The sequence below is a fragment of the Trichosurus vulpecula genome, chromosome 4, assembly GCF_011100635.1.
Source record: "Trichosurus vulpecula isolate mTriVul1 chromosome 4, mTriVul1.pri, whole genome shotgun sequence".
Lineage (NCBI taxonomy): Eukaryota > Metazoa > Chordata > Mammalia > Diprotodontia > Phalangeridae > Trichosurus > Trichosurus vulpecula.
Window position 1 is genome coordinate 281,557,530 of NC_050576.1, and position 24,116 is coordinate 281,581,645.

At 51.7% G+C, this 24,116-nt stretch overlaps 2 protein-coding genes across 7 annotated transcripts in view; one reads left to right on the plus strand and one right to left on the minus strand.

Annotated features, from left to right (window-relative positions):
• Positions 1 to 14: 14 nt before the first annotated feature.
• On the plus strand, positions 15 to 17,261 carry ZNF142 (zinc finger protein 142). Of its 4 annotated transcripts, none has more exons than XR_005010204.1 (9): positions 15 to 151; positions 3,194 to 3,511; positions 6,228 to 6,437; positions 8,623 to 9,435; positions 10,328 to 10,505; positions 10,909 to 13,849; positions 14,269 to 14,374; positions 15,593 to 16,185; positions 16,736 to 17,261. XR_005010204.1 is itself a non-coding variant. In XM_036755312.1 (9 exons), exons 2-9 carry the CDS (start codon positions 3,241 to 3,243, stop codon positions 16,048 to 16,050), a joined length of 5,580 nt encoding a protein of 1,859 aa, XP_036611207.1. In that variant the 5' UTR covers positions 15 to 151; positions 3,194 to 3,240; the 3' UTR covers positions 16,051 to 17,261. The 4 variants fall into 4 exon arrangements, 2 of the variants coding, with proteins under 2 accessions (XP_036611207.1, XP_036611206.1); XR_005010205.1 differs by having other exon boundaries at positions 15,593 to 16,110; XM_036755312.1 differs by adding an exon at positions 4,746 to 5,348 and having other exon boundaries at positions 15,593 to 17,261.
• Positions 14,611 to 24,116, minus strand: part of PLCD4 (phospholipase C delta 4) — a 28,618-nt gene continuing 19,112 nt past the window's right edge. The window contains exons 7-17 of one of the 3 annotated variants that reach the window (XM_036755315.1): positions 23,514 to 23,715; positions 22,623 to 22,767; positions 21,759 to 21,911; positions 20,992 to 21,192; positions 19,461 to 19,617; positions 18,984 to 19,100; positions 18,629 to 18,795; positions 18,200 to 18,335; positions 17,936 to 18,085; positions 17,654 to 17,782; positions 14,611 to 14,998 (exon numbers count right to left, since the gene is read on the minus strand). In XM_036755315.1, the coding sequence (XP_036611210.1) occupies positions 17,676 to 17,782; positions 17,936 to 18,085; positions 18,200 to 18,335; positions 18,629 to 18,795; positions 18,984 to 19,100; positions 19,461 to 19,617; positions 20,992 to 21,192; positions 21,759 to 21,911; positions 22,623 to 22,767; positions 23,514 to 23,715 (1,535 nt within the window). In that variant the 3' untranslated portion in view covers positions 14,611 to 14,998; positions 17,654 to 17,675. Of the gene's footprint in view, positions 14,999 to 17,458; positions 17,529 to 17,653; positions 18,086 to 18,199; positions 18,336 to 18,628; positions 18,796 to 18,983; positions 19,101 to 19,460; positions 19,618 to 20,991; positions 21,193 to 21,758; positions 21,912 to 22,622; positions 22,768 to 23,513; positions 23,716 to 24,116 lie in introns of those variants that run through there. The other 2 variants (XM_036755313.1, XM_036755314.1) reach the window with 2 other exon arrangements.

Below are 24,116 nucleotides of genomic sequence, written 5' to 3' on the forward strand. Positions count from 1 at the left end.
CCGGCTGGCGGAGCGAGAAAGAGAGGCCTTCTTCCACCCGGAGCCCCAGAGCCCGCTGGGCCGGAGGCGGTCGCCCAAAGGTAGGCCTGACGGGGCCGCTCCTGCCTTCCACTGACCATAGAGCTGCGGCTCCGGCCGGCCAGGCCCTGAGGTGGGTGACCGAGGAGGGAAGGGAGGTGGACAGGGAGGTAGCGGAGGAGAGAGGGCCTGGGCGCAGGCCCGGAGGGAAGACCGCCCTGCGTCCTCCCGATCGCCATGAGGAGGGCCCGGAAAGGGGGCGCTGAGAACGGGGCCCCGGTTCGCTCGCCTTCCCCGGCGTGGAAGGAAGGATCAGGGGTGTCCCGGCCGGGCCTGAGAGGTGCACTGCCAGTAACTCCCTGCAAGGTTACCCCAACCCCCAAGTTCCCTCACCACCACACACCTGCCTCCCGCGGCAGGGCTCCGCCCCGCCCCAAGCCCCGCCCTCCAGGTGAGGAACCCCCCCCAGCCGAGCCCCCCATGTGGGACACACACCCCCCATCCGCCGCAGTGCAGCCTGCCTATGTGATACCCCCATTCCCCCCAGCCCAGCCCTCTGTGAGATCTCCATCCCCCTATCCTAGTTCCCTATGAGAGAACCCCCATTCCCCCCCTGCCCAGCCCCCTATACGAGACTCCCCTCATCCCCCCCAGCCTAGCCCGGTACGTGAGATCTCCTGCACCCCTCCCGGCACAGCCTGCCTGTGTGAGACTTCCCCCCGTTCCCCCCAGCCCAGCCCCCGATGTGAGACCTCCCGCATCCCCAGTGCAGCCTGCCCATGTGAGACTCCTCCCCATCCCCCCCAGCCTAGTTCTCTATGTGACATACCACCCCCCCCAGGGCAGCCTGCCTATGTGAGACCCCCATGCCCCCCAGCCCAGCCCTCTATGTGAGATCTCCATCCCCCTATCCTAGTTCCCTATGAGAGACCCCCCATCCCCCCTGCCCAGCCCCCTATGTGAGACTCCTCCCCATCCCCCCCTGCCCAGCCCCCTATGTGAGACTCCTCCCCATCCCCCCCAGCCCAGCCCCCTATGTGAGATCTCCTGCACCCCTCCCAGCACAGCCTGCCTATGTGAGACTCCCCCCACCTCCCCCAGCCCAGCCCACTGTGTGAGACCCCCATTCCCCAGCCCAGCCCCCTATGTGAGACCTCCCGCATCCCCAGTGCAGCCTGCCCATGTGAGACTCCTCCCCATCCCTCCCAGCCTAGTTCTCTATGTGACACCCCCCCCAGGGCAGCCTGCCTGTGTGAGACCCTCATATCCCCCCAGTGCAGCCTGCCTATGTGAGACCCCCATATCCCCAGCCCATCTGTGTGAGACCCTTATCTCCCCCCATGTTCCCCACCCCAGCAGAGACCCTTATCCCCCATATAACCTGGATGAGGATTCCTCCACACACACCTTGGGATGCCCCCATCCCCCCTCCAACCTGCCCCTCCCAGGTGAGAGCCCCAAAACAGAAGTAGGGTATAATGAGCAGGCTCAGGGCCAACAGCCTGCCTCCAACCATAGACTTGCCCCTAATTTCTCTCTCAGGGATGCAAACTTGACCACCCTGGAGAAAGCCGGAACCAGGCTGCCAAGGTGGGGTATCATTCACGTGCTTGGTCTTCTCACCCACAAACTCTTGTTTTTAGCCCCACCTAGGCCTTTGTGCTCTGGGTAGTTCATTTCTGATCCCTACCGTCTATATGCTTATTTTCCAGCTTTATTTCTTTTAGACACTATTTTAAAGGGGCAGCCCATCATAATGGATAGAGAGTTGGCCTCAGGACCGGCCCCACCTAGGTTCGAATCCTCCCTTCAGACACAGACTGGCAAGTTACTCTTCACAGCTCTCTAAGACAGTAAATGGCAGGGTAACTCCCCAGGGTGTGGCTAGCGGAAGCCCCCTACCCAGGGCTTCCTCAGCCTCTAACCTCCCGAGTTATTTAGATTACTTAGGTAAACTGAACTCCTGCCGTCATTACAGCCATCTGTACTTTAGCCTTTACACTCTTACTTGAATGCCAGTCTTTTAATTTGATGGCATCCTGTAATGAGATTGAAGTTCCTTGTGACGTTCGATTTGGATGTGAAGAATCACCTCAACTAACAATTGCTTTTGTATTTCTGTCCCCCAATTTTTTTGGGAGGCATTTGGGGTTAAGTGGCTTGCCCGGGGTCACACAGCTGATAAGTGTCTGAACCTGGATTTGAACTCAGGTCTTCTGACTCCAGGCCCAGCACTCTATCCACTGCACCACCTAGCTGCCCCAATGTGCCCACATTTCTTCACGGAACTACATGCCTGCTTATTTTGGATTCAAAAATTGTTAGTAGTTTCTGTCAATGAAACGTCATTATCAAGAAGGATCGCTGCTTTGTTCTGTTTGTCAAGCTACAGAACATCTAGTCTGGTGAAGATGTTTTGGTGTTTGTTATCTTGACTTTATTCTGATAGGGATTCTATATTCTTATAGCGTTATATAGGATTCTATTGTATATAAGCTTACATATGATATTGGATTGATAGACTTTAAGCTGGAAAGAACCTCAGAAATCTCTAAGGTTCTATTTCAAGGGTGTCAAACACTCAGCCAACCCAGAGTATGGGCCTGACCAGACAAAAATGTAATTGGGAAATATTTAACAAAATACGTAAAAATACAATAAATGTAGGTGACATTAGCTTTTAAAACTAAGTCAACGTGTGGCCCTCAGGGATCCTTATGAACAGATGAGTGGCCCTGTTTCTATCTGAGTTTGGCACCACTGATTTAGTTCAACCTACTTTATTTTGCAGATGAGAAAACCAAGAACCTGAGAAGTTAAATGACTTGTTCAAGGTCACACAGGTAGTGAGTGAGAGACCCTGACTTTAGGCCTCCGACTAAATCTGGTATTTTTCCCACTCCATTGATTCCCCATTAATAGACCTATTGTGTGTGGCTTTTAAAAATAATTTTTGCGATTTACAACTAGTTATAATGAACAAGAGAATGCTTTTCTGGATTATTCATGTTAGATGGTACCATGAATACATGGTGACACCCAAACGGGCAACCACCGGACTCTTCCAAATTTGCCATCTCCAGACTAGATAGCTCATTTGGCTTATGGGGAGCTACTGAAGTTGATGGGGACCCAGGGAGGAAACTAACTCGATATCTTTTGCTTTTTGTCTCAGTTGGCTTACTAGCATCCCAGGGAAACGGAGCAACTTTATGTTAAGTTATGACTGATACTATACAACAAGGGAATAGCAGCGAGGAAATGGATGGACCGTGCCCTCAGCTATTACTACTGCCCCTGCCCCTCCCTGACCGTGGTGTCCCAGGGCCAGTTCAGAGCCCTTCCTGCTCTGAGAGCCTCCCACCTCTGCCTACCAACCCAAACTGCTTGCTTGTGGAAGCCACGGCAACAGAGGATAGTACAGGAAGCATGGAAATCTTCGTAGAAGCTGTCACAGGAGACTTGTCCCAGAGTGCCCCTGGAGAGACCCCAGGTATAAACATTGTTATTTTATGGATTTTTTTTTTGGTTTTTTTCGGGGGGGGGCAGGGCAATTGGGGTTAAGTGACTTGCCCAAGGTCACACAGCTAGTACATGTCTGAGGCTGGATTTGAACTCAGGTCCTCCTGACTCCAGGGCCAGTGCTCTACTCACTGTGCCACCTAGCTGCCCTACATTTGTTAGCCATGTTTGTAAAAATGTTTCAAGAAATAGCTATCTTGGTGGAGGAGCGGGGAGAAAATGGCTTTTAGTCAGTAAGTGTTGATTGGGGAATGTCTTAATTCCTAGCTTTGTAGACGCTTCTAAGCACAATCCGTTTTCTTGGAGTTTTCTTCTGCTCCCATTTGGATGAGATGATGGTTCCTATCTGGAACCATTGTCCAGGAAGGAGTGGATGAGAGGGAAACTGTTCAGAGACATGTGCCTACGCCTGTACTTCTCAGATGAACTTTCCCTTATGCTAGCTAAGCTTTCCTAGGTAGGCAGACTTTTCCAGAAGTAACCTAGCTGTGTACCCCAACTCCGACCCCCTGACCCAGGTTCTTGGGCAGTCCTGCACCAAACTCAGCCTAGACAGATTGTTGAAAGGTGGGAGCTGACATGTATCCTGAGTTAGTGTTTCCCTTAGCTGCCACCTCCATATTGATCATACTGCTCATTCTTTCTGGCATATAACTGCAATACCTTGTGCTAGAACTTTCATTTCTTTTTCTTAGTTGTTTCTGTGGAGACGATGAGTATCCTCTGCTTAGGTATTACTGTGACTTTAAGTCTTGTGATCCATCTCTTTTTCCCCTCAGCTTTCTCAATTCTCATCTGTCTTTCCCCTCACCTCATGGGATCATGTTTTTTAGTTATTGTCATTTCTATATATTCTCCTTTTTTCTCCCCACATTTCATATGTCCCTCTTCAATTATGAACCTCAGAACTGGACTTGGGATTCCAGACAAGTTCTGAGGTCTGACTGAGGAGAGGGGAAAAATGGCTTTTTAGTTCTCTCTACCTGTGAAGATGGGACCACCTGGTCTATGCCTTCTGTATTCCCCCTCAGTGTGTAACATCATGCTGGACTTTCAGCCAGCTCCTCAGTAAATGTTTTGTCAACTGAATGATTCTGTATCACAGGCTCAAGAACTGTCTTTCAGCCATGCTCACTATGCTTGAGGCTTTTTGTCTCCTCACTTTCTCTTCCTGAATTTCTGTCTCTGTGCCATCCTGTCTACAGGTGTTCTGGTGAAGGTGGTGAAGCTGTACTTTTGTGAAGGCTGTGAGCAGAGCTTTCCTGAGCCCACACTGCTGGCCCTGCACCATTGTCCCAAGACCCTATTACAATCCAAGGGCAGCCTCTCTAGTCCCCAGCAGTCTGCAGAACTGAATCCTGGGGATTCCAGCCTTCCCAACCCCCCACAGGGACACAGCCCACCAGGTGGGAATCCCCTGCCATGCCCAGTGTGTGGGCAAGAATTTGCCCAGCCACAGGCCCTGAAAAGCCACTTCAAGAGCCATCAGGCCACTCCTGAGGCCTTCTCCTGCTCCGAGCCACAATGCGAATTCTTGACTAGAGAACGCAAGGAGCTACAGGACCACCTACACCAGGCCCACAGTTTGGTCCCAGTGCCCTGCTCCTTTCGTGCTTGCCCCTTGCTCTTTGGGAGCCAGCAGGGCATGGAGCTTCACCGCCGCTCCCACTACCCCTTCCAGTGCAGCCACTGCAGCTACATGGGCTCTAATGCCAAGCTGTTCTGTCAGCACCAGCGGAGCCATCTACCTGGGGCTCACAGAGAGCCAGCTCCTAGTCATGACCCCTCTTCTCAGGAGATGCAGCCAGGTATGGGGCAAGAGGTCAGAGCTTCCCCACGCTGATTTGAAGGAGGTTAGCTTCGTGGCCTTTGGTTCTAATTTCCAGCAGGAAAGATAGGTGCTGGGTTCCTTCCCCCTTTTAGTTAATAGATCTTATCAAGAGCAGGGCAAAGGGGTTCACTCTTGAAATAGGGGAGTAATTTAGGGATGAGATATTGAACAGCGCATCAGGGCAGGAGAATCCAAGGTCTTCAGGAAAAAGAAAACCCAAACATTAATTCCTTTTCAGAACTGCCAGAGGAAGAATGTGTTTGACACGGTTGGGTGGGTAGCACAGAAATTTCTTGAGCTTGGAGGTGACAGGAACCTGGAAGGTAGGGAGAAGGAACAGAATTCAAAATGATGAGTTTCCTCATCTGTCACTGACCATGTCTTCTCAGTGCATAGGCTACAGAGAGAGTGACCACCTTGTTCTGGTGGTCACTACTTTCTTGCACCTGAAAGGTGATGAGACAAACAGGTTTAAAATTGAAAGCCTGGTCTTGGGCTAAAATCGGATTAGGGTTTCCGAGTGAAAATGCCTGAATAGGAGGGATTACAGGCCAGCGTTGTGATCTCAGCCACCTTGGGATCCCTGGACCAGGGGAGAAAGGGAAAGGTCTCTCTACCCTTGGACCTGGAGCTATAAGGAGGCTGAGGTCTGACCCCCCATTATACATATGGGAAAATGAGGCACAGAAAGGAGAAGTGACTTTGTCAGTGTCTCTCAGGTCTTGAGAAACAGCCCTGGGATGAAAGCCCATGTCCTCTTATTCCATAGCAAGTGTTCATAAGAAGGGCAAATGGAGAGACACAGGCGGCACCGTTTAACTTCTGTATGACTTTACCAGGTTCAATTTGTTTGCAGCAACTGAGCAGTCCTCTGGTGAAGGGAAACCTCCCGAAGGAGCAGGGAGCTCCCTGCCTGGCTGGAAATCAGTGGAAGTGGAAGAGGAGAAAGAAGAAAATGGATGGGACCTTCTCTCTCCTGAAGAGAAGAAAAAAGATGGGAGTGAAGCCAAGGGTGGGAGCAGCAAGAAAGTCCAAAAGACACGGAAAGGGGCCCGGCAATTCAAAGGTAATTTTGTTAGGCCTGGAACTCTTTACAAAATAATGTGTTATCTCCAGAGTTTTCTACACTACAACCCTGGGAGGTAGGTATTACTATTGTCAGATTTTGCAGATAAGGAAACTGAGGCAAAGAAAGGTTAAATTTCTCAGGGCCACTCAGCTGGTAAGTATCAAAGACACAATTTGAACTCGGGTCTTCTTGATTCCAAGTCCAATCCGTTGTGTCACCTAAGCTGCTCCAGGGTGGAATCCAGGGTCCCCAGACTTTATTTGAGTAAGTTTAATGGCAAGGGGCTTTGTGGCATCTGAGCTGGGTTTTGTTTCAGACCAGAGCCGGGCTAAACACCATCATGGTGTGATATTCTTCTCCAGCATGCTCTGTCTTCTCTGAAAGGGTATACAGTGGCTGTGGAAACTAGATTAAATTAGACTGTTTATTTTGGGCTGGTTTCCTGCCAGTAAAAAGGCTGCCGCCTAAGTGGGGAAAGTTGCTCTGTGTCAGAACAGTCTTCAAGCGCTGTGATCAAACCGCCCTGTGTTGTCTGGGCTGGGCTCTTTCTCCTGGCCCCAGCTCCATTTTTTTCTCTTTTCCAATTCAGAACAGCAGCATTTAAAAGCTGCTGTTCGGGGAGCCTATCCTGGATGATGGGCAAATACCAGAAATACTATATAGTGTACAACCTCCTCTCCCTTTTACAGAATAAGGATCATCCGCGCCCTTTACTCCCGGCTTCCTGCTTTAGGCTTATTTTCTTTTTCACCAACACCTCTTCCATCGTTGTCTTTATGCTGTTTAATGTGAGGCAGCTGGTGGTTCAGTGGAAAGAGCATTGGGCCTGGAATCAGGAAGACCTGGGTTCAAATCCAGACTCAGACACTTCCTGTGTGACTCCGGTCCCCTGACAAAATGGATCCGCTGGATCCAGTCACGAAGGGAATAGAAGCCCCTCCAGTATGTTTGCCAAGAAAACTCCAGATGGGGTCACGGAGTTGGACGTGACTGAAATGACTGAATAACAACAGTGCTGTTGAACATTTTTTCCAGTGGCTTAAAGGCATACGTGACTGGCCTATCAAATTAGCAGATAACTCCAAGCTCAGAGGGATTGCTAACACATGACAGAATCAGGTTTCAAAAAGATCTTAATGGGGTAGAACCTGGGCCAAATCTAAAAAGATAAAATCTAGTTTGGATTCCCCCAAAAAACCTGCCCCCACATATATGAAATGGAGGTACGGCTAGATAGCAATTCACCTGAAAAAGAACTGGGGGTTTTAGTGGACTGCAAGCCAAGGATGGATCGTAATGTGATATGACGACCAAGAAAGCTCCTGTCATCTCAGGCTGCACTGGGAGAGGCGTCGTGTTGTAGGAGTGAGGAGGTGTGATGGCTTCTCTGTCTGCTCTCCTGATTGGACCACGCTGGGAGCATCATGTTCAGTTCTGGACAATTTCAGGACAGATCTCAGAGCAGGGCCACCTGAGTAGTGAAGAGCATTATCTTCATGCCCTAGGAGGGCCGCTCAAAGACACTCAGGATGGTTAAACTGGGCAAGAGAAGCTTCGGCTTGGGCAAGGGAGAGACACGATAGTCTGCAAATATTTGAAATGTGGTTAAAAAGAGAAAGCTTGTTGGGCCTATCCCCAAAAGGCAGAATTAGGAGCAGTGGGCGACAGAGGTGCAGACTTAGACTTCATGGGAAGAAAAACACCCCAACGATTAGATCTACCAATAAGTGGAACAGGCTCTGGGGGACGTTATGAGTTCTTGTTCACTGGTGGTCGTCAAGCAAAGCGGGGGGGCCATGTGTCAGACAGGTTGTAGAGAGAGCCCTTTTTTAAGTGTGGGTTGGACTGTATGGCCTCTAAGATCCATTTTATGTCTGAAATTCTGTTTCTTCTGGGTGGTTCTAGGAAAAGTTTTTAAAGCAATGGGATGGACAAGGACAAAACTATAATTTGTTTATTATTTGATTGATTGATTTAGAGGGTAACAAGTCTGAAGATTTTCTGTGGCTTATGTTCCTTAACATTATCAAGGGTTAATTGTGTTTATTTCTTGGAGGGTGTACTGGCAGTTTAGTTATTTTTGTGTCTGTCTGCCCTTTCCCCTCTGAATCTCAGAACCCACTCTGCCCCCAACCCTGCCTTTGAACTGCACCTAACTCTCTCTGTCTCCCTCCCCTCCCAGGAGATGTGGCTGCTGGCTCTGAATCCTTGTTCAAGACCCACATGTGCCCAGAATGCAAGCGTTGCTTCAAGAAGCGGACCCACCTGGTGGAGCATCTCCACCTGCACTTCCCAGATCCCAGCCTCCAGTGTCCCAACTGCCAGAAATTCTTCACCAGTAAGAGCAAGCTCAAAATTCACTTGCTTCGGGAGCTGGGTGAGAAGGCCCACCGCTGCCCCCTGTGTCACTACCGGGCCGTGGAGAAGAACGCTCTGAACCGGCACATGGCAAGCATGCATGAGAACATCTCCAATTTCTACTCGGATGTTTACACGTGCCCTGTGTGCCGCGAGGAGTTCCGCCTCAGCCAGGCTCTCAAGGAGCACCTGAAGAGCCACGCCGCCGAGCCCACACGTCTCCACTGCTTTCAGGAGGGCTGCAGCCACGCTGCCCCTGACCGGAAGGCCTTCGTCCGGCACCTCCGGGAAGCCCACGGGATGCGAGCCGTGGAGTGCCGGCACCATGCCTGCCCCATGCTCTTTGCCACGGCCGAAGCAATGGAGGCCCACCGTAAGAGCCACTACGCGTTCCATTGCCCACACTGTGACTTTGCCTGCTCCAACAAGCACCTATTCCGCAAGCATAAGAAGCAGGGGCACCCCGGCAATGAAGAACTACGCTGTGCATTCTGTCCCTTCGCCACCTTCAACCCTGTGGCCTACCAAGACCACGTGGGCAAGATGCATGCCCACGAAAAGATCCACCAGTGTCCCGAGTGCAGTTTTGCTACTGCCCACAAGAGGGTGCTCATCCGCCACACACTGCTTCACACGGGTGAGGCTCCTCCTCCTCCCTGTTTTTCCCACTCAATTTTAGGGTAGTCTCCTAAGCATGGTTGGGGGAGGAAAGGGGGTAGAAGACCATCTCCTTTTGGGTCACTAGAGGTTCCTTCTGAAAGAGGCTGCAAATAAGGTGCCAATGACCTGGAAGCTGCGGTTCTGTCTCACTGCCTTCCACACCGCGTCACGCAGGGCTCAGCTTCTGGGAATGCCCAGTTTCTTAGCCAGCTCAGTGGAAAATACAAACCCCGATTTGTGATCTATTTGCAAATACATCAATGTGCCGAACTTGGTTTAGGAGTATAATATTTGGGCAACCTGAGTTTATTAACTATCTAAAAACCCTTCCTTTACATAATCTCCTAGGCCTAAGACTTTTCATCCTGGGCCCAGGCATCCGGAAGGTGCTAGAATTGATCTCCTGGGCTCCTGCATCCTCCATTCAGACCTAAGAATTGATGAGTTTGAGATTCTGACCAAAGTTTGCAGAGCCTCCATGCTGACTGATAGTAACAGAAACTGAACAGAAGGCCCTAACGCCAATCCAAATTATCCCACGTTTACTTTCTTCCCTTTTGTGTACGGCTCTTTTGTCTTTGTTGTGCTTGTCTCTGATAGATTGTGGGGTTCTATGGGTCCCTGACGTTGGCCCATAGAAATCGGAAAAGAGGGTGGCTAAAAACAAAAGGCAGCCTTGGGAAATGTGACTGTGTCTGAGGCCTAGGTCTCTCTGTCAGACACCAGGAGGCACCCGGACCCCGTCCAGCATCCCAGTGGTTACCAGGCGAAGCTGCCTTTTAGAGGAACCCTGCACATGGGCAGTGAGGGAGGCAGCACAGAGCCCCTTCTCACCCTTGCTTTCTTCCCCTTTTCCATTTTTGCCCCAGGAGAGAAGCCCCACAAGTGTGAACTGTGTGACTTCACCTGCCGAGATGTGAGCTACCTGTCCAAACACATGCTGACCCACTCAAACACCAAGGATTACATGTGCACTGAGTGTGGCTACGTCACCAAATGGAAACACTACCTCAGCGTGCACATGCGCAAGCATGCTGGCGACCTCAGGTGCGTACCGGGCGCCCTTCTGCAGCGTCAGCCCTGCTTCGCACACCGCCTCCTCCTTGCCATCCCCCAGCCACCCTGCTTCACACCCCGCCTCCTCCCTGCCGTCCCCTAGCCGTGGCTCCTCTCGTCCTTCCCTCCATTTGCTCTTGACGACTTCCACGTATTAGAGCAAGGTAGCATTATGTGATCCCCTCACCCTTCCTGGACCTAGGTCAGGAAATGCTCCTTGTGTGCCCAGGCCCCCTGCACACACACACGCACCCTCTCTCCCATCCAGAGCCCATCCTTCTTCCTCTCAGACTCAGCAGAGACCCCACATGGACGCCTTCCATGGGCACAGCAGAGTCCGACAGCGGCAGCCAGGCCAGGTCCAAACTGTCCCTCCTCTCTTCTTCCTTCCCAGGTACCAGTGCAGTCAGTGCTCCTATCGCTGCCACCGCGCTGACCAGCTGAGCAGTCACAAGTTGCGCCACCAGGGCAAGTCCCTGATGTGTGAAGTGTGTGCATTTGCCTGCAAGCGCAAGTACGAGCTGCAGAAGCACATGGCCTCCCAGCACCGCCCGGGAGCCCCGGCCCCGCTGTACCCTTGTCGCTACTGCAGCTACCAGAGCCGCCACAAGCAGGCCCTGCTGAGCCATGAGAACTGTAAGCACACGCGCTTGAGAGAATTCCGCTGTGCCCTCTGTGACTACCGGACTTTTAGTAACACCACTCTCTTCTTCCACAAACGGAAGGCCCATGGCTACGTGCCAGGGGACCGGGCCTGGCCGCACCAACCCACCAGCCGAGAGCAAGAGGGTACTGAACGATGCCCAGCTCCCCTGCCAGCTCCACAGGTCTCAAGCCAGTCTTCTACCCAGGAAGAGGGACAGTGCCCACCGCCTGTGGAGTCAGTCGAGTCCAATTTTAACCAAGCATTGTCAGAGATTTGCATGGAGAAGGTAGAGGGAAAAGAAAGAGAAAATAGTGTCCCCCCTGGGGCTAACTTTGTGGGGCCGGCTCCCAGTCCTGCAGAGGTAGATGAGGACGGCTGTACCCTGCACCTGGAGGCACTGAGTGTTGAGTTGGAGCCTGCTGCTGGGCCTCCCTGCGGTGAAATTACAGAGACATCCCCTATGGAATACGGGCATCTGGGCACCTCAGAAGCCTTGGGGCCGGAGGAGCCAGAGGGCACATTGGAGGCTCTGCCTGACTTTGAGGAAGAGCCAGGGCTCCGGAATGGTGGGCAGTCTGACTTGGGGGCTGTGGGAGAACCTGTGCTAGAGAAGCCAGCCCCTGATTCCCCAAGAAGCCCCTTATCCTCAGATGACCCCCCTGATAACTTAAAGGGACCCTTTAAGCCACCTCCATCACCTGGGACAACAGCCCTGTCCCCGCTCCCGCAGTCAGAATCAGCGCTCAAAGCACTAAGGAGACGGGACAAAGAACAGGCAGAGACCCTGGTGCTGGAGGGGCGGGTGCAGATGCTGGTGGTGCAGGGGGAGGGACGGGCCTTCCGCTGTCCGCACTGCCCTTTTGTCACCCGCCGTGAGAAGGCTCTGGGACTCCACACCAAGACTGGGTGCCAGGGCCGCCGGGAGCCCCTCCTTTGTTCGGAATGTGGAGCCAGCTTCAAGCAACAGCGTGGGCTTAACACCCACCTCCTCAAGAAGTGCCCTGTCCTGCTCAAAAAGAATAAGCCTTCGCTCAAACCCAGTTCTCCTGCCCTTCTGGACCCTCAGCCTGTTGTTTCTGTTGCCTTGGCGAATTTAAGTGAGGAAATGCCCCACCCTGAGACCTGGGAAATTAAGCTGGTGCCTGCTGAAGATCCCCCTGCTGAGCCTCCCCTGTCACCCAAGGGAGGCAGCGGGACCAGCGGTGTCCCCTCTGACTCACTATCCCCAGCAGAAGAACTTTCCACACCCATGGCATCCCCTGAGAAATTCCACTTTGAGCAGGGGAAGTTCCATTGTCACGCCTGCCCATTCCTGTGTTCCCGTCTCTCATCCATTACTTCCCATGTAACTGAGGGCTGCCGGGGCCAGAGCTGGGGCAGCAAACGTGGTACCTGTCAGACTGAGCCAGGCCCAGGCAACAGGGAGAAGAGTGTGCCAAGAAATGACCAGGACGAGCCAGGCCCGGTTGGGGAAGATCATGCCCCGGGGCCCCAGAAGGGGCCTCGATTCTCCTGCCCCACCTGCCCTTTTAGCTGCAGGCAGGAGCGGGCTCTAAGGACACACCAGGCCCGGGGCTGCCCCGGCGTCGAGCTCCGAGAACTGCGCTGCGGCCTCTGCCCCTTCACCGCTCGAGCTCCAGCCGCTCTGCGGCTCCACCAGAAGCGGCGACACCGGGCAGCCCCTGCACCTTCTCCCACACTGCCGGTCACCCGTGGACCCCGCCCCCTGTTGCAGTGCCAGGATTGCAGCTTCACCTGCAAGCAGAGCCGCTGCCTGCAACAGCATCGGCGGCTGAAGCACGAAGGGGTGAAGCCCCACCAGTGCCCCTTCTGTGAGTTCTCCACCACAAGGCGCTACCGCCTGGAAGCGCACCAGTCTCGGCACACAGGAGTGGGCCGCATCCCATGTGGGTCCTGCCCCCAGACTTTTGGTACCAACTCCAAGCTGCGCTTGCACAGGCTGAGGGTCCACGACAAGACACCCACCCATTTTTGCCCACTCTGCGACTATAGCGGCTACTTGCAGCATGATATCACCCGACACGTTAACAGCTGCCACCAGGGCACGCCGGCCTTTGCCTGTCCCCAGTGTGAAGCCCACTTCAGTTCGGAGACAGCACTGAAGCAGCACACGCTGAGGCGACACCCAGACCCTGCCCCTCCAGCCCCAGGCTCGCCTGCTGAGGCCTCTGAAGGCCCTCTCCACTGTCCTCACTGTGGCCTCTCTTGCCCCAGCCCTGCCAGCCTGCGATGCCACACTCGCAAACAGCACCCCAGACTGGAGTGCAGTGCGTGCCAAGAGGCCTTCTCCAATCGTGGGGCCTTGGAGGAGCACCGGAGGCAGCAGCACTTCAGCCATCGGTGCCACCTGTGCAGTTTCGCAGCTCGGGAGCGGGCAGGGCTTGTGAGGCACTATCTGGAGCAGCATGAGAAGGCGGCCGCAGGGGACAGCGGAGCTGGGGGGCCCCTCCTGCACTGCCCCTTCTGTGACTTTAGCTGCCAACACCAGCTGGTGCTAGATCACCACGTGAAGGGGCACGGGGGAACGCGGTTGTACAAGTGCACCGACTGCGCGTACAGCACCAAAAACAGGCAGAAGATCACTTGGCACAGCCGTATCCACACTGGGGAGAAGCCGTACCACTGTCATCTCTGTCCGTATGCTTGTGCCGACCCCTCCCGCCTCAAGGTGAGGGGCTGGGGCAGGGTCCTGAGAGGTTAAGGGGACACCGCTGATGGATGCATCATGAGTATTGCCTGGCTGAAGGGCAGGATGATAGTGTTCTCTGCTCAGCCCTCGATGGCCCATTGATGAGCTCAGCTGAACCTGGAAATCTAAAGACCAAGGCTGAAAGGGGAAACTCCTTATCCTGGATCCTCCCCAGACCCAAGGTGTCCTCATCTGAAAAGTAGTGAGGGTGGGGCTAATTCTGGACCCCAGAGTCTGCATGCTAAGATATGGTGTCAGAGACAAAGGGCTAAATGGAGAAGCAGCATTTTAGCTATCCTTCCCAGCTCCCAGGGTCCATGATTGAGAACGGGGTAGAGGGGTGGGGCATAAGAGTGCACCTCATCCATTCTGTTTGCTGCTTCTCTCCCCATCTCCAGTACCACATGCGAATCCACAAAGAGGAGCGTAAATATTTGTGTCCTGAGTGTGGCTACAAATGCAAGTGGGTAAACCAGCTCAAATATCACATGACTAAGCACACAGGTGAGTCTGGGTTTTGTGGGATGGAGGTGTGTTCAGGGTCCCCCACGGTTCACTCAGCCTCACTGAGGCAGCAGGTGTAGAGATGATCTCTCTCTGACCCTCAAGAGTTTGTAAGTCCTGCCATGACTGGAGTGGCTCAGGACAGGGCTGCTTGGCTCCTGCATGGAGGTGGTGTGAGTTATTCTGAGTCAGGAGAAATGAAAAGGCAAATAGGTGAGTCTTTCTCGCCCCAGATAGAATATGAGCACTTTGAGAACAGAGATTGTTTTATTTTTTAATCTTTGTATCTCCACTTTCTAGCTCATAGTAAGCACTTAATAAACGTGTATTGATCAGTTGGTTTCATACAGTAGATGGCCATTTGCCCAGCATAGCACTCTTAGACAAATAAGATGAATTTTCAAGACTTCTAGGATTTTGTCAAAATTGTTTATGTCTCCCCAGTCCAGTCTTCCCAGCCATCCTCTTTTACCTGTCTTTCCCTTGACTTGGATTAGTGTTTATTATTTGTTTCTTTAAAAAAAAGAGAGACTCTGGAACCTCTTGACAAATGGTGAGTCCCTTGGCCACTTCTTTCCTCGCCCTTTTTGGACTCTTTCTACACAGCTGTTGCTTCTTCCTGTCCTGAAAGGTGACATTTTAGGGGTCAGTCAGTGATGTATATTCAATGCCCTTGTGAAAGGCGTGGAGTAGAAAAGAAAAGAGCAGATGTGGTCCCTGCCTTTGAAGGATTTACAGTCCAATGGCGAAGGCAGCAGAAAAAACAAGAAATCTCCAGAATAGGGTTCTAAGGGTTGGAGTGGTATGAGTGGTGACAGCTAGTGTGTCAGGTTTTGAAAGCTTCCTTGAGGAGGGCTAAAAAAAGGAAACACAACAAGCATGCAGGCTCTGAACAAAGCCCTTTCCCCCTTGTTTGAGATCTTCTCTTCTCTTTGCACACCAGCTCCTGGCTTTACCTCCCTGACTATTCTAGTGAGAAGCCACAAGTGCAGGTTAAGCTGTGAGCCAAAGGTCAGGGGCCTTGGTCTCATGCCTATACTGTGGCTAACTCCCAGGCCAGGAGTTGACACTTTTAGAGGACACACCTTGTGGCTAAAATGCTCGTCTCATGGCAGTAATATAGCTGGGTCCCTTACAAGCCATTTGCTTGTCGTGCTGCTTGCAGTCACTTGGGACCAGGCACTGAGCCTCTCTTCCCTTTTCTCTCTCCCCTGGCAGGACTGAAGCCATACCAGTGTCCTGAGTGTGAGTATTGTACAAACCGAGCAGATGCACTCCGGGTGCACCAGGAGACTCGGCATCAGGAGGCCCGGGCCTTCATGTGTGAGCAATGCGGCAAGGCCTTCAAGACAAGGTTTCTGCTACGCACCCACCTTCGGAAGCACAGTGAGGATAAACCATACGTGTGCAACGTGTGCCACCGAGCTTTCCGCTGGGCTGCTGGCCTACGCCATCACGCCCTCACCCACACTGACCGCCACCCTTTCTTCTGCCGCCTCTGCAGCTACAAGGCTAAGCAGAAGTTTCAGGTGGTTAAGCATGTCAGGAGGCACCATCCTGATCAGACTGACCCCAGCCAGAGTGTGGGCAAAGACCCCACCACCCCAACAGTGCATCTTCATGACGTGCAACTTGAGGATCCTATTTCCCTAGCTCCTGCTGCACCTGAAGGCTGAGCCAGACTTCTAAGAAGTCATGCTTCAAGGGACAAGGGCTCGGACCAGAACCAGATACTGGTACTGAAGAGGGGCGAGGAATCTCCAGCTTTGTCACATCTGGGAGGCTGGAGCCCTCCTAGGACTGTGCATAGGGTACTATAAAATGCACCGCTGTGTAAAAGTGACTGGATCAGAGCTTGACTTAGCACACATAGGGTGTTAGTCCTCCGGATCCCTAAGATTGTCCTCTAGAAATCCTAAATTCAGGGGCTTGGATTTTAGCAATTCTTTAAAGGCCTTTTCTTACTTGTCGTGTCTTTCACTAGTTCATCATCACCCAAACATCTTTATTAAGCATCTAATGGCATATACTTTGTACAAAGTAACTTAAACAGGATGTGATCTCTAGCTTCAGATTCATGTCTGTCTTTTTTGTAACACATCTTCACTAAGCTGGCACTTTATTCTGCCCTTCCCTCTCAGACTGTTCTCTGAATCTTTTCCATCCCCATTGAAATGTAGGAGTTTAATGTCAGAGACAAGACTGATGCAAGCTTTCCCTCTTGTTCTTGCTCCTGATCCCTGTCCCCAACTTTACTCATGCCCCTCACCCCAGCTCTGAGAAAGGCTTGGGGAAAAGAGGTTTTAGCAAGAGGGGAGGCCTGGAGCAGATAAACACATTGTATTTCCTCTTTTTCCATAGGAATCCCCAGCCCTGAGACACACCCAGAAGCTGACCAGCAGCTTTCAGGAGCTGAAGGGCAAAGACCCTGTTGGGGAAAGAGAGCTCTGGAGGTGATGGCCCGCCCAGGGCCTTCCTCCATGATCCAGGAGCCTTAGGTGAGATCCGGCTTCAGGCCTTTTGCATCTTTCTTTCCTGACTTCCCTTCTGTGTTATCCACCCCACCAGGGTGCTTTCCCATTTCTTGCTCAGCACCTTGTTCCCTTTGCTTTTCCTTCTCTCCCCACCTCTCAACAAAGCTGACCCCTGCCCTTCTTCACTGTCGGGGCCTTTTTCTACCTTTTCCTACTCTCCCTACTCTAAAAGAAGAACAAGCCACACTCTAGACTGAATTAGGGGAAAGAGCTGTATTTTGTGCAGGCAGGCCTAGGAAGAAGGCCAGCTAGAGATCTGAGAGAGGCATTGAGTGTTACTCTTCAGAGGTCAGATACGGTGCTGTCCAGGGTGCAGTGACCTGATTGTCCCACAGCCTCTGCCCCAGGGACCCTGGCTTCTTCTTTTCCTTACCATTTATGGCAGAGGATGTGGGGCCCTGCCTTGAAATTCCGGGTACCACTTCTGGGTTCCTCACCCAGGCTCCCTCTTCATCTCTGTGCTGCAACAGCCTTTGCCTCAGTGTGGGGGTGAAAATCCTAGAACTGGACTAGGGTGGACTACAACAAAAGGAGCAGCTTCCAGGGACAGCGAGAGGATGGGGATTCTGCTGGCCTGGCAGAAGACGGGAAAGATGCAGGAGGCCCGAGGAAGCTGAGACCTAAGGGAGGGAGGGGGTGAGGCCTCCTTTCCCAGAGCTGGGCAAGGCCCAGGGATGCAAGGAGAAATTCCATCTAATCTGGTAGCCTTCCTTGACACCTGCTAAGAAAGGAAAGATCCACCCACCTAAATTGCTGATGCTTCTCACTCAGTCTCCATCCTCATCTAGCTCTTCCCGGATCTGGATGTACACAAAAATGGAAGCAGGATGGAGACTCGTACCATCCTTTGAGAGAAGATGTATGTGACGGTAACCTGAGTGAGGAATAAAGCCCCATGTAGGCAAGGTGCGGTAGAGAATGGTACATGAAGCACCCTGTCCCTTAGCTAGGCTTGGGTCAGGGTCAGCCTGCTGAGAGACACAGGCTTGGATAGGATAGGACTGAAAGCTTAGACAAACAGGCTCACCTTGTTGGACACAGGTCCAAGGCAGTGTGTACTGACCAACAAAGTCATTTCTCGATGCCCTGTCATAATCTTCCACCACAAATCGTAGGAGGGCAAGCTCTGGCACTCGTACCCGGAACTGCAGTGTCTGCCCCCAGTAGGGGTTAAAACCTGGTGGGCCAGGAGATAGCATTGACTACAGTAAAGGGCTATAAAGAGGGAAGGGGGATGTGGCGACACCTTCCCCCACCCAGTAGGGTGCTTCCTGGGGCCAGTCTTCCTCACCATTGTTCTCCACATAGCTGGTCTCCTGCCGGGCTGTGTCTCCTGGCACTCCATAGATTTCTACCCGCACCAGGGGATCCACAATAGAGCCCTCTTTGCTATTGGCCACTTTAGGTAGCTGCTGCCCACTGATGACCTGCAAGTAGACAGTGACCCAGAGCTGCCCACAGAGCTCCCTCGGCCAGCCCAGCCACTCTGAATACCACCTTAGTTCCAGTTCAGTCTAGCCCTAGGATATCTAAGATGGAGTTTGTTAGACTTCAAGTTTCTTTCCACCTAGGTACTTTGCAGTTTCAAACACTCCCAAACAGAACAATAAGATTTAGACACATATTTAATGTGGCTTCTACATGTTCAGTCCTTAATCCTCACCATCCTGCCCCACCTCCTTCACACACACTCACACCCTATTTACTCCCAGTGCCACACCTGAATGAGAAGAGTCAGACTGGGACTGGATGGTCTCTCAGGGTGAAAAGAGCTTTGGGGGTCACACAGAAAAGCCGGCTTCAGCACGTAGCCACAACCACCATTCTGACCAAAAAGCCCATCACAAAGGTCCATCTCCAGCCCTGCAGTCTGAATGTTGAGGGCCACTTGGCAGGCCAGAGGAAAGGGGGTGGGAACAATTCAGATTGTGGCCTATGGCCCAGTGACCCCACCCCACCCCACTCTGGCCTCTCCCCCAGGCTTAGACTGCCCCATCTCCCACCCCCAGAGTGTCTCTGCACTTGGGTGTCCGCAGGCTTTTCCCCTTTTCAGTCTGTGCCCCGGAGCTTCTCACCCATCTGGCAGCCTGCATTCCAGAGCTCTTGAGGGCTATAATTGGAGGAGTCTGTCCTCAGGCCACTGGGATACACTCGACTCAGCTGCCATGCATTGTGTTGCACAAATTCATTCCCTGCAAAAGGAGTTGGGAGGGAGGAGCAGTTGAGCTCTCCGATCTCCAGTGGTGCCAGAGCCCCACCATATCCACTCTGCTCCTCCCCCAGGACTTGTCTGCATAGGACCTCTCTGAGTTACTCAGTCTCCCCAACTGCTCAAACTTGACCCCCGCCTCCTTTACTTTGTATCCTTCAGCTCTCTTCTGTTTGGCCACCTGCTCCCCATAACTCTGCTTTTCCCTCCTGTCCCTATACTCCCACCCCCATCACTCACTCCCTCTCTGTCTTTGGCAGCTTCCCTGTACATTGGTGCCCCGGGGCACCACACCCAGCCTATATCCCTCCTCCTCTCACTTTCACTCTCTCCTCATCCTAACCGGCTTCCTTGACCAGGCGCCGGGCCTTTGCCTCAGAGAAGGACGACGTCTCATAGAGGCGGTAGTGAGCCTTCGAGTGTGCAAAACTTCGAAATGGAACACTCTTCATATAAACAACCAGGGCCGATAGCGCTGGGCACAGGGTGGGCTTGGATTTCTAGAGAGAAGAAAGCTGGTGGTAGTGGAAATGGGCCAGAAAGAAGAGAGAAAACCCTGACCTGAGATTGAACCATGCCCCTCATGCTAAGGCCCTCCCCACCACCACCACCAGGATTCTCCTCCCAACCCTTCCCTCCCCACCTCACCTGCTTGGGCAGGAGAGGGGACCCAGACATGGGACCAAGGGCCTGGGGCCCAGTCTGACAACACACAGACGGACACAACAGCCGACAGGACACAACCTGGGGGTGGGAACGGGAATAAACGCAGCCTGGATACCCTAATGATGTCATTGGAACCCACCATGTGCTCTGAGTATAGATGGTCTGCCTGTGCGCACTTATTATGCATCAGCTCTCTTACAATTAAGAGTTAGAATTGGGAGGTGGGGGAGAGGGCAGGGACTGAAAAGCAATGGGGAGTATTTCTTTTAAAATCTATGAACAAATCTAAACTTTGTATCTCCCCACCCAGCCAGTGCCTAGCAATGTTCTGCATCTAGTAGGTACTTAATAAATGTTTGTTGATTTTAAAAAGCCCTTTTCTAAGTGCATGAGTAAAGTTAACGCTTTGCTTTCTAGCCCTGGGGATTCCAGAATGATGCCTTTGGTATGCTTTCTAGAATTCCCATTTATGTCAAACACAAACAATGAGGAACAAAGGCGATATATAGATACCACAGACAGACCCAGATCTAAACTTCTAATCATGAACCTTAGAGGTTTCCAGCAATTGCCCATCTTGCATGTCTTTTTTGACTTCCCTTCCCCACCTGAGCAACCTGTCTCTCTAGTTTACACACCCAGCCACCACCTTCCCATACTGGGAGGCTTGCCCTCTTCTTTTCTGCCCAACTGTTTTTCTTCTCTTCCTCTACATTTTGCTCAGAACTTGCCTCCAGAAAACACTTCCTTGGACAACATAATTCCAATTACCCACTCACAGCAGAAGTATCTCAGTGTTCTCTCTCATGCACATATGTACATATAAATGGCACTCCACACCTGTTGATTTCCTAAGTATACTATCTTCCCCACAATACGAACATACACACACACAATTAGATTGTAAGCCCCTGGGGCAGCTAGGTGGCTCAGTGAGTAGAGCACCAGCCTTGGAGTCAGGAGGACCTGAATTCAAATTTGGCCTCAGACACTTGGCACATTTACTAGCTGCGTGACCTTGGGCAAGTCACTTAACCCCCATTGCCTTCCCTTCTAACCCCGCCCAAAAAAAGAGAGATTGTAAGCCCCTTCAAGGGCACAGATTTTGCCCATTACTTCTCTGAATCTCCACCATCAATTGTTGCACAGTTGTTCAGTGATGGTGTCTTACACAAATCCAAGGGACCCTGCAGCCAGGTTAAAACTACCTCAAGCCCCGTCTTCTTTTTCCTCTTGTCCTCATTTCGGGCTGTCTCATCGAAGTCTAGCACGTCAGGCTCCATTTCTGGCTCTGGCTCCTCCTCTTCTTCAGGCTCTTCAAGCTCCTCGGGATCCCCTGGAGCCTCCCCGAGCTCTTCCTCAAGCGTCCCCATCTTCTTCCCCTTCAGGAGAATCTTGCCTCGAAGCTCCTGACAGTATAAGAGGAAGGGAAATGAGGCAGGAGAGGTTCCAGAGCTTTCTACTATGGAACCGACCTGAATTGCTCCCACTGAAGCTCCTCCAAGCCCAAGAAGTCAAGGGTGCATGAATCTTCAGATCACCCCACAGAGGGAGACTGGCTACTGAAGCCGAGCAGGGAGCAAGGGCCTGGGCCACCTTAGGATGACGATGTCTAAGCAGGGGGAAAAAGGCGCTGATTTGGAGTCAGAAGACTTTAATCTAATTTAGGGATTCTTAACCTGTGCATAGATTTCAGGGGGATCTGTGAGCTTAGGAGGAAAGTTACATCTTTATTTTCCCTAACTCTGGGTTTCCTGTTTCATTCATTCTATATACTTTATGCACTCAAAAACATTATTCTGAAAAGGGGCTGATAGACTTTTCCAGACTACCAAAAGCTTCTGTCACACACACACATACACACACAGAGTTGAAGAACCCTTGGTCTGTGACCCAAAAATCTAAAAATCTGTGGGAGCTAGGTCAAAGAAAAGATGGTGCCTGGCAGAGGGTGGGGGAATAAGGATATCCATACCTCTGGGGATGGCAGTTGGGTGGGCAGGAGCCCATCCAAGGTGGTATTGAGCAGTCGCTCTCCCAGGATCTCTGTCAGGTGCTGGGCAATGACCTCTTGCTGCTCCCAGCTGCAGTGATTCTCCAGGGACACAATCACCGGGAAGTCTGATGTCTGGATCCGGGAGGCAGTATTGGTTTCAGATACTGGTTCCAGACCTTTGAAATGACATCTCCCACCCTCCCCTAACATTTGCTAACCCTGAGGTCTCTAGTTCAAGCAGGGGTTCCTCCAGGTATCCTTAGCCCTTGAATGTAGTTGGTCTTGACACCCCTTAGAATACCAAGCTAGGTCTCAGTCTAAATCCCAAAGACCACTCTCTAGGAGATAATATTCTTGGGCCATGATTGATAAAGACTCTTTGGGGCCTTTGGGGCTGGGCTGGAAGTCCTAGATTTTAACGGTAGAAAGTATGGTGCCATTCGCCTCATTTCATTCTTTCTATTTTATATTCCTCTACCTAGAGATGACCCTAGGTTCTCAAAAGTATGACAGAAGAGCAGAAGCAACTGGTCTGTGTACAATCTCAGCCACAGATTGGGTCTGCTTGCTAAGTACAGAGAAGGGGCCCGCCAGGGTAGGTTGGCTGCTAGGTGATTAATTCATTGGCCAGGGCAATCTCTTAAACTCCAAAGTCTCCATCTCCCTAGTCCTTCAGGCCTCTAGCCCTCCCTCTCCCCAGTACTCAATTCTTCTTCCCTCTAATCTGCTCCCTCCCTCCTGGCCGCTTAGACTCCACAGTCCCATCTCTTTATCTCCGCAACCCCAGCCACTCTTTGCTAAGACCCTCCTGCCTCACTTGTTCCCCAGTCCCAGGGTCCACACCTGGAAGGCATACTGGGCAATTGTAGCCACGACATCTTGGAAGGGGATCCGAGAAGTCAGAGTGTGTCCATGGTAAACAATTGGTTCCCCACTGGGTCCATCCCATACATCCACTTCCACACAGCGACATCCCCGCTTCAGAGCCCTGCAGGACCCCTCCAACCCCAAAGGGCATGAAGGGTCAGACACAGCCTTCCTCATAATACTTATCTCTCACATTTGTATTAGGGCTTTGTAGCATGCAAAAAGCTTTCCTTCCCATTATCTCTCTTGATCCTAACAACTATGATGTGAGGTCGGCAGAGCAGGGATTTTTTTTTTTTAGTTATGTTTTAGAGGTTACATGACATTTAAGTGACTCCCAAAATCTATAAGTAGCAGAGCTAAGATTCAAACCCAGGTCTTCAGTTTCTTAGTCATGTTCTGGGCTAAAAATGTTTGTTAAACATTTGCTTAAACATTGTTAAACAAATGAATGAATGAATCACAGGATCATAGTGTTTTAGAAATACTTGGAGATATCTAGTCCAATCCTCTAATTTTAAAGACTGGTGTTCCAAGACGTTAAGTGATTTATCCAAAGTCACACTGCTAGTAAGTGGAAGAGCTGGGATTCAAACCCAAATCTTCTGTGACTCCAAACAGACCTCCCCCCCTTACTAAGACCTTCCAAATTCCATGACCATGTCATGAAGTTCAATTAAGTCCATGATGGTGAGGAAAGGAACTCAACCACCCATAGGAACTCTACCAATATCCCATAAACTCTCTGGTCTCCCCAGTTCCCTCAATCTCTCCACGTCTCTGGATATGTTAACCCTCATTCCATCTCCCTCTGCGGTCCTAAATGACACCTCCCTCCCCTGCTCCACTAGATCCCCTGCTTCACACCGTATGTAGCCTTCCACGCTGCTCTGTCCTCGAAGCTGGTCCCCCAGCAGGTAAGTGTTATGTGAGGAGTGAATGAAGTAGTGATTCAGCGGATAGCTCATGTCCTGGTAAACGGGTCGGCAAGCTGGAGAGAAGATATCTCCATCCGGGGAACAGAGGTAAGCAAGGAAACCATCTATGGTCAGTACATGCCGCAATTTGGCTGTAGGAAAAAAGGCAGGGGTGGTAGACAGGAATATCCTGTCAATGTCTGACCTGAAAATACAGCTATGCCCCCTGCCACAGTATTCACCACCCCAACCCACCCCATCCAATCAATCCTAGACACCCTAGCTAAGGCTTTAAGTTCAGCCATAAGCAAAGAAGGAAATATGTGAGGACGAGAAGCTCAATGTCTGGGAAGTAACCATGGCAGTGAGAGACTACCCTTGGGCAGGTGACTGCTGCCTGCATCCCCTGAAAGTCCAGGTGGTTGTCATAAGACAACCATATAAGTAATATAGATTAAGGCAGAGCCAAAGGAGCCTCTGGTTTAGGGATTAATTTACCTTTTTGTGTCATAGCCCCCTTGGGTAGTCTGCTAGAGCCTCGGGACCCCTTCTC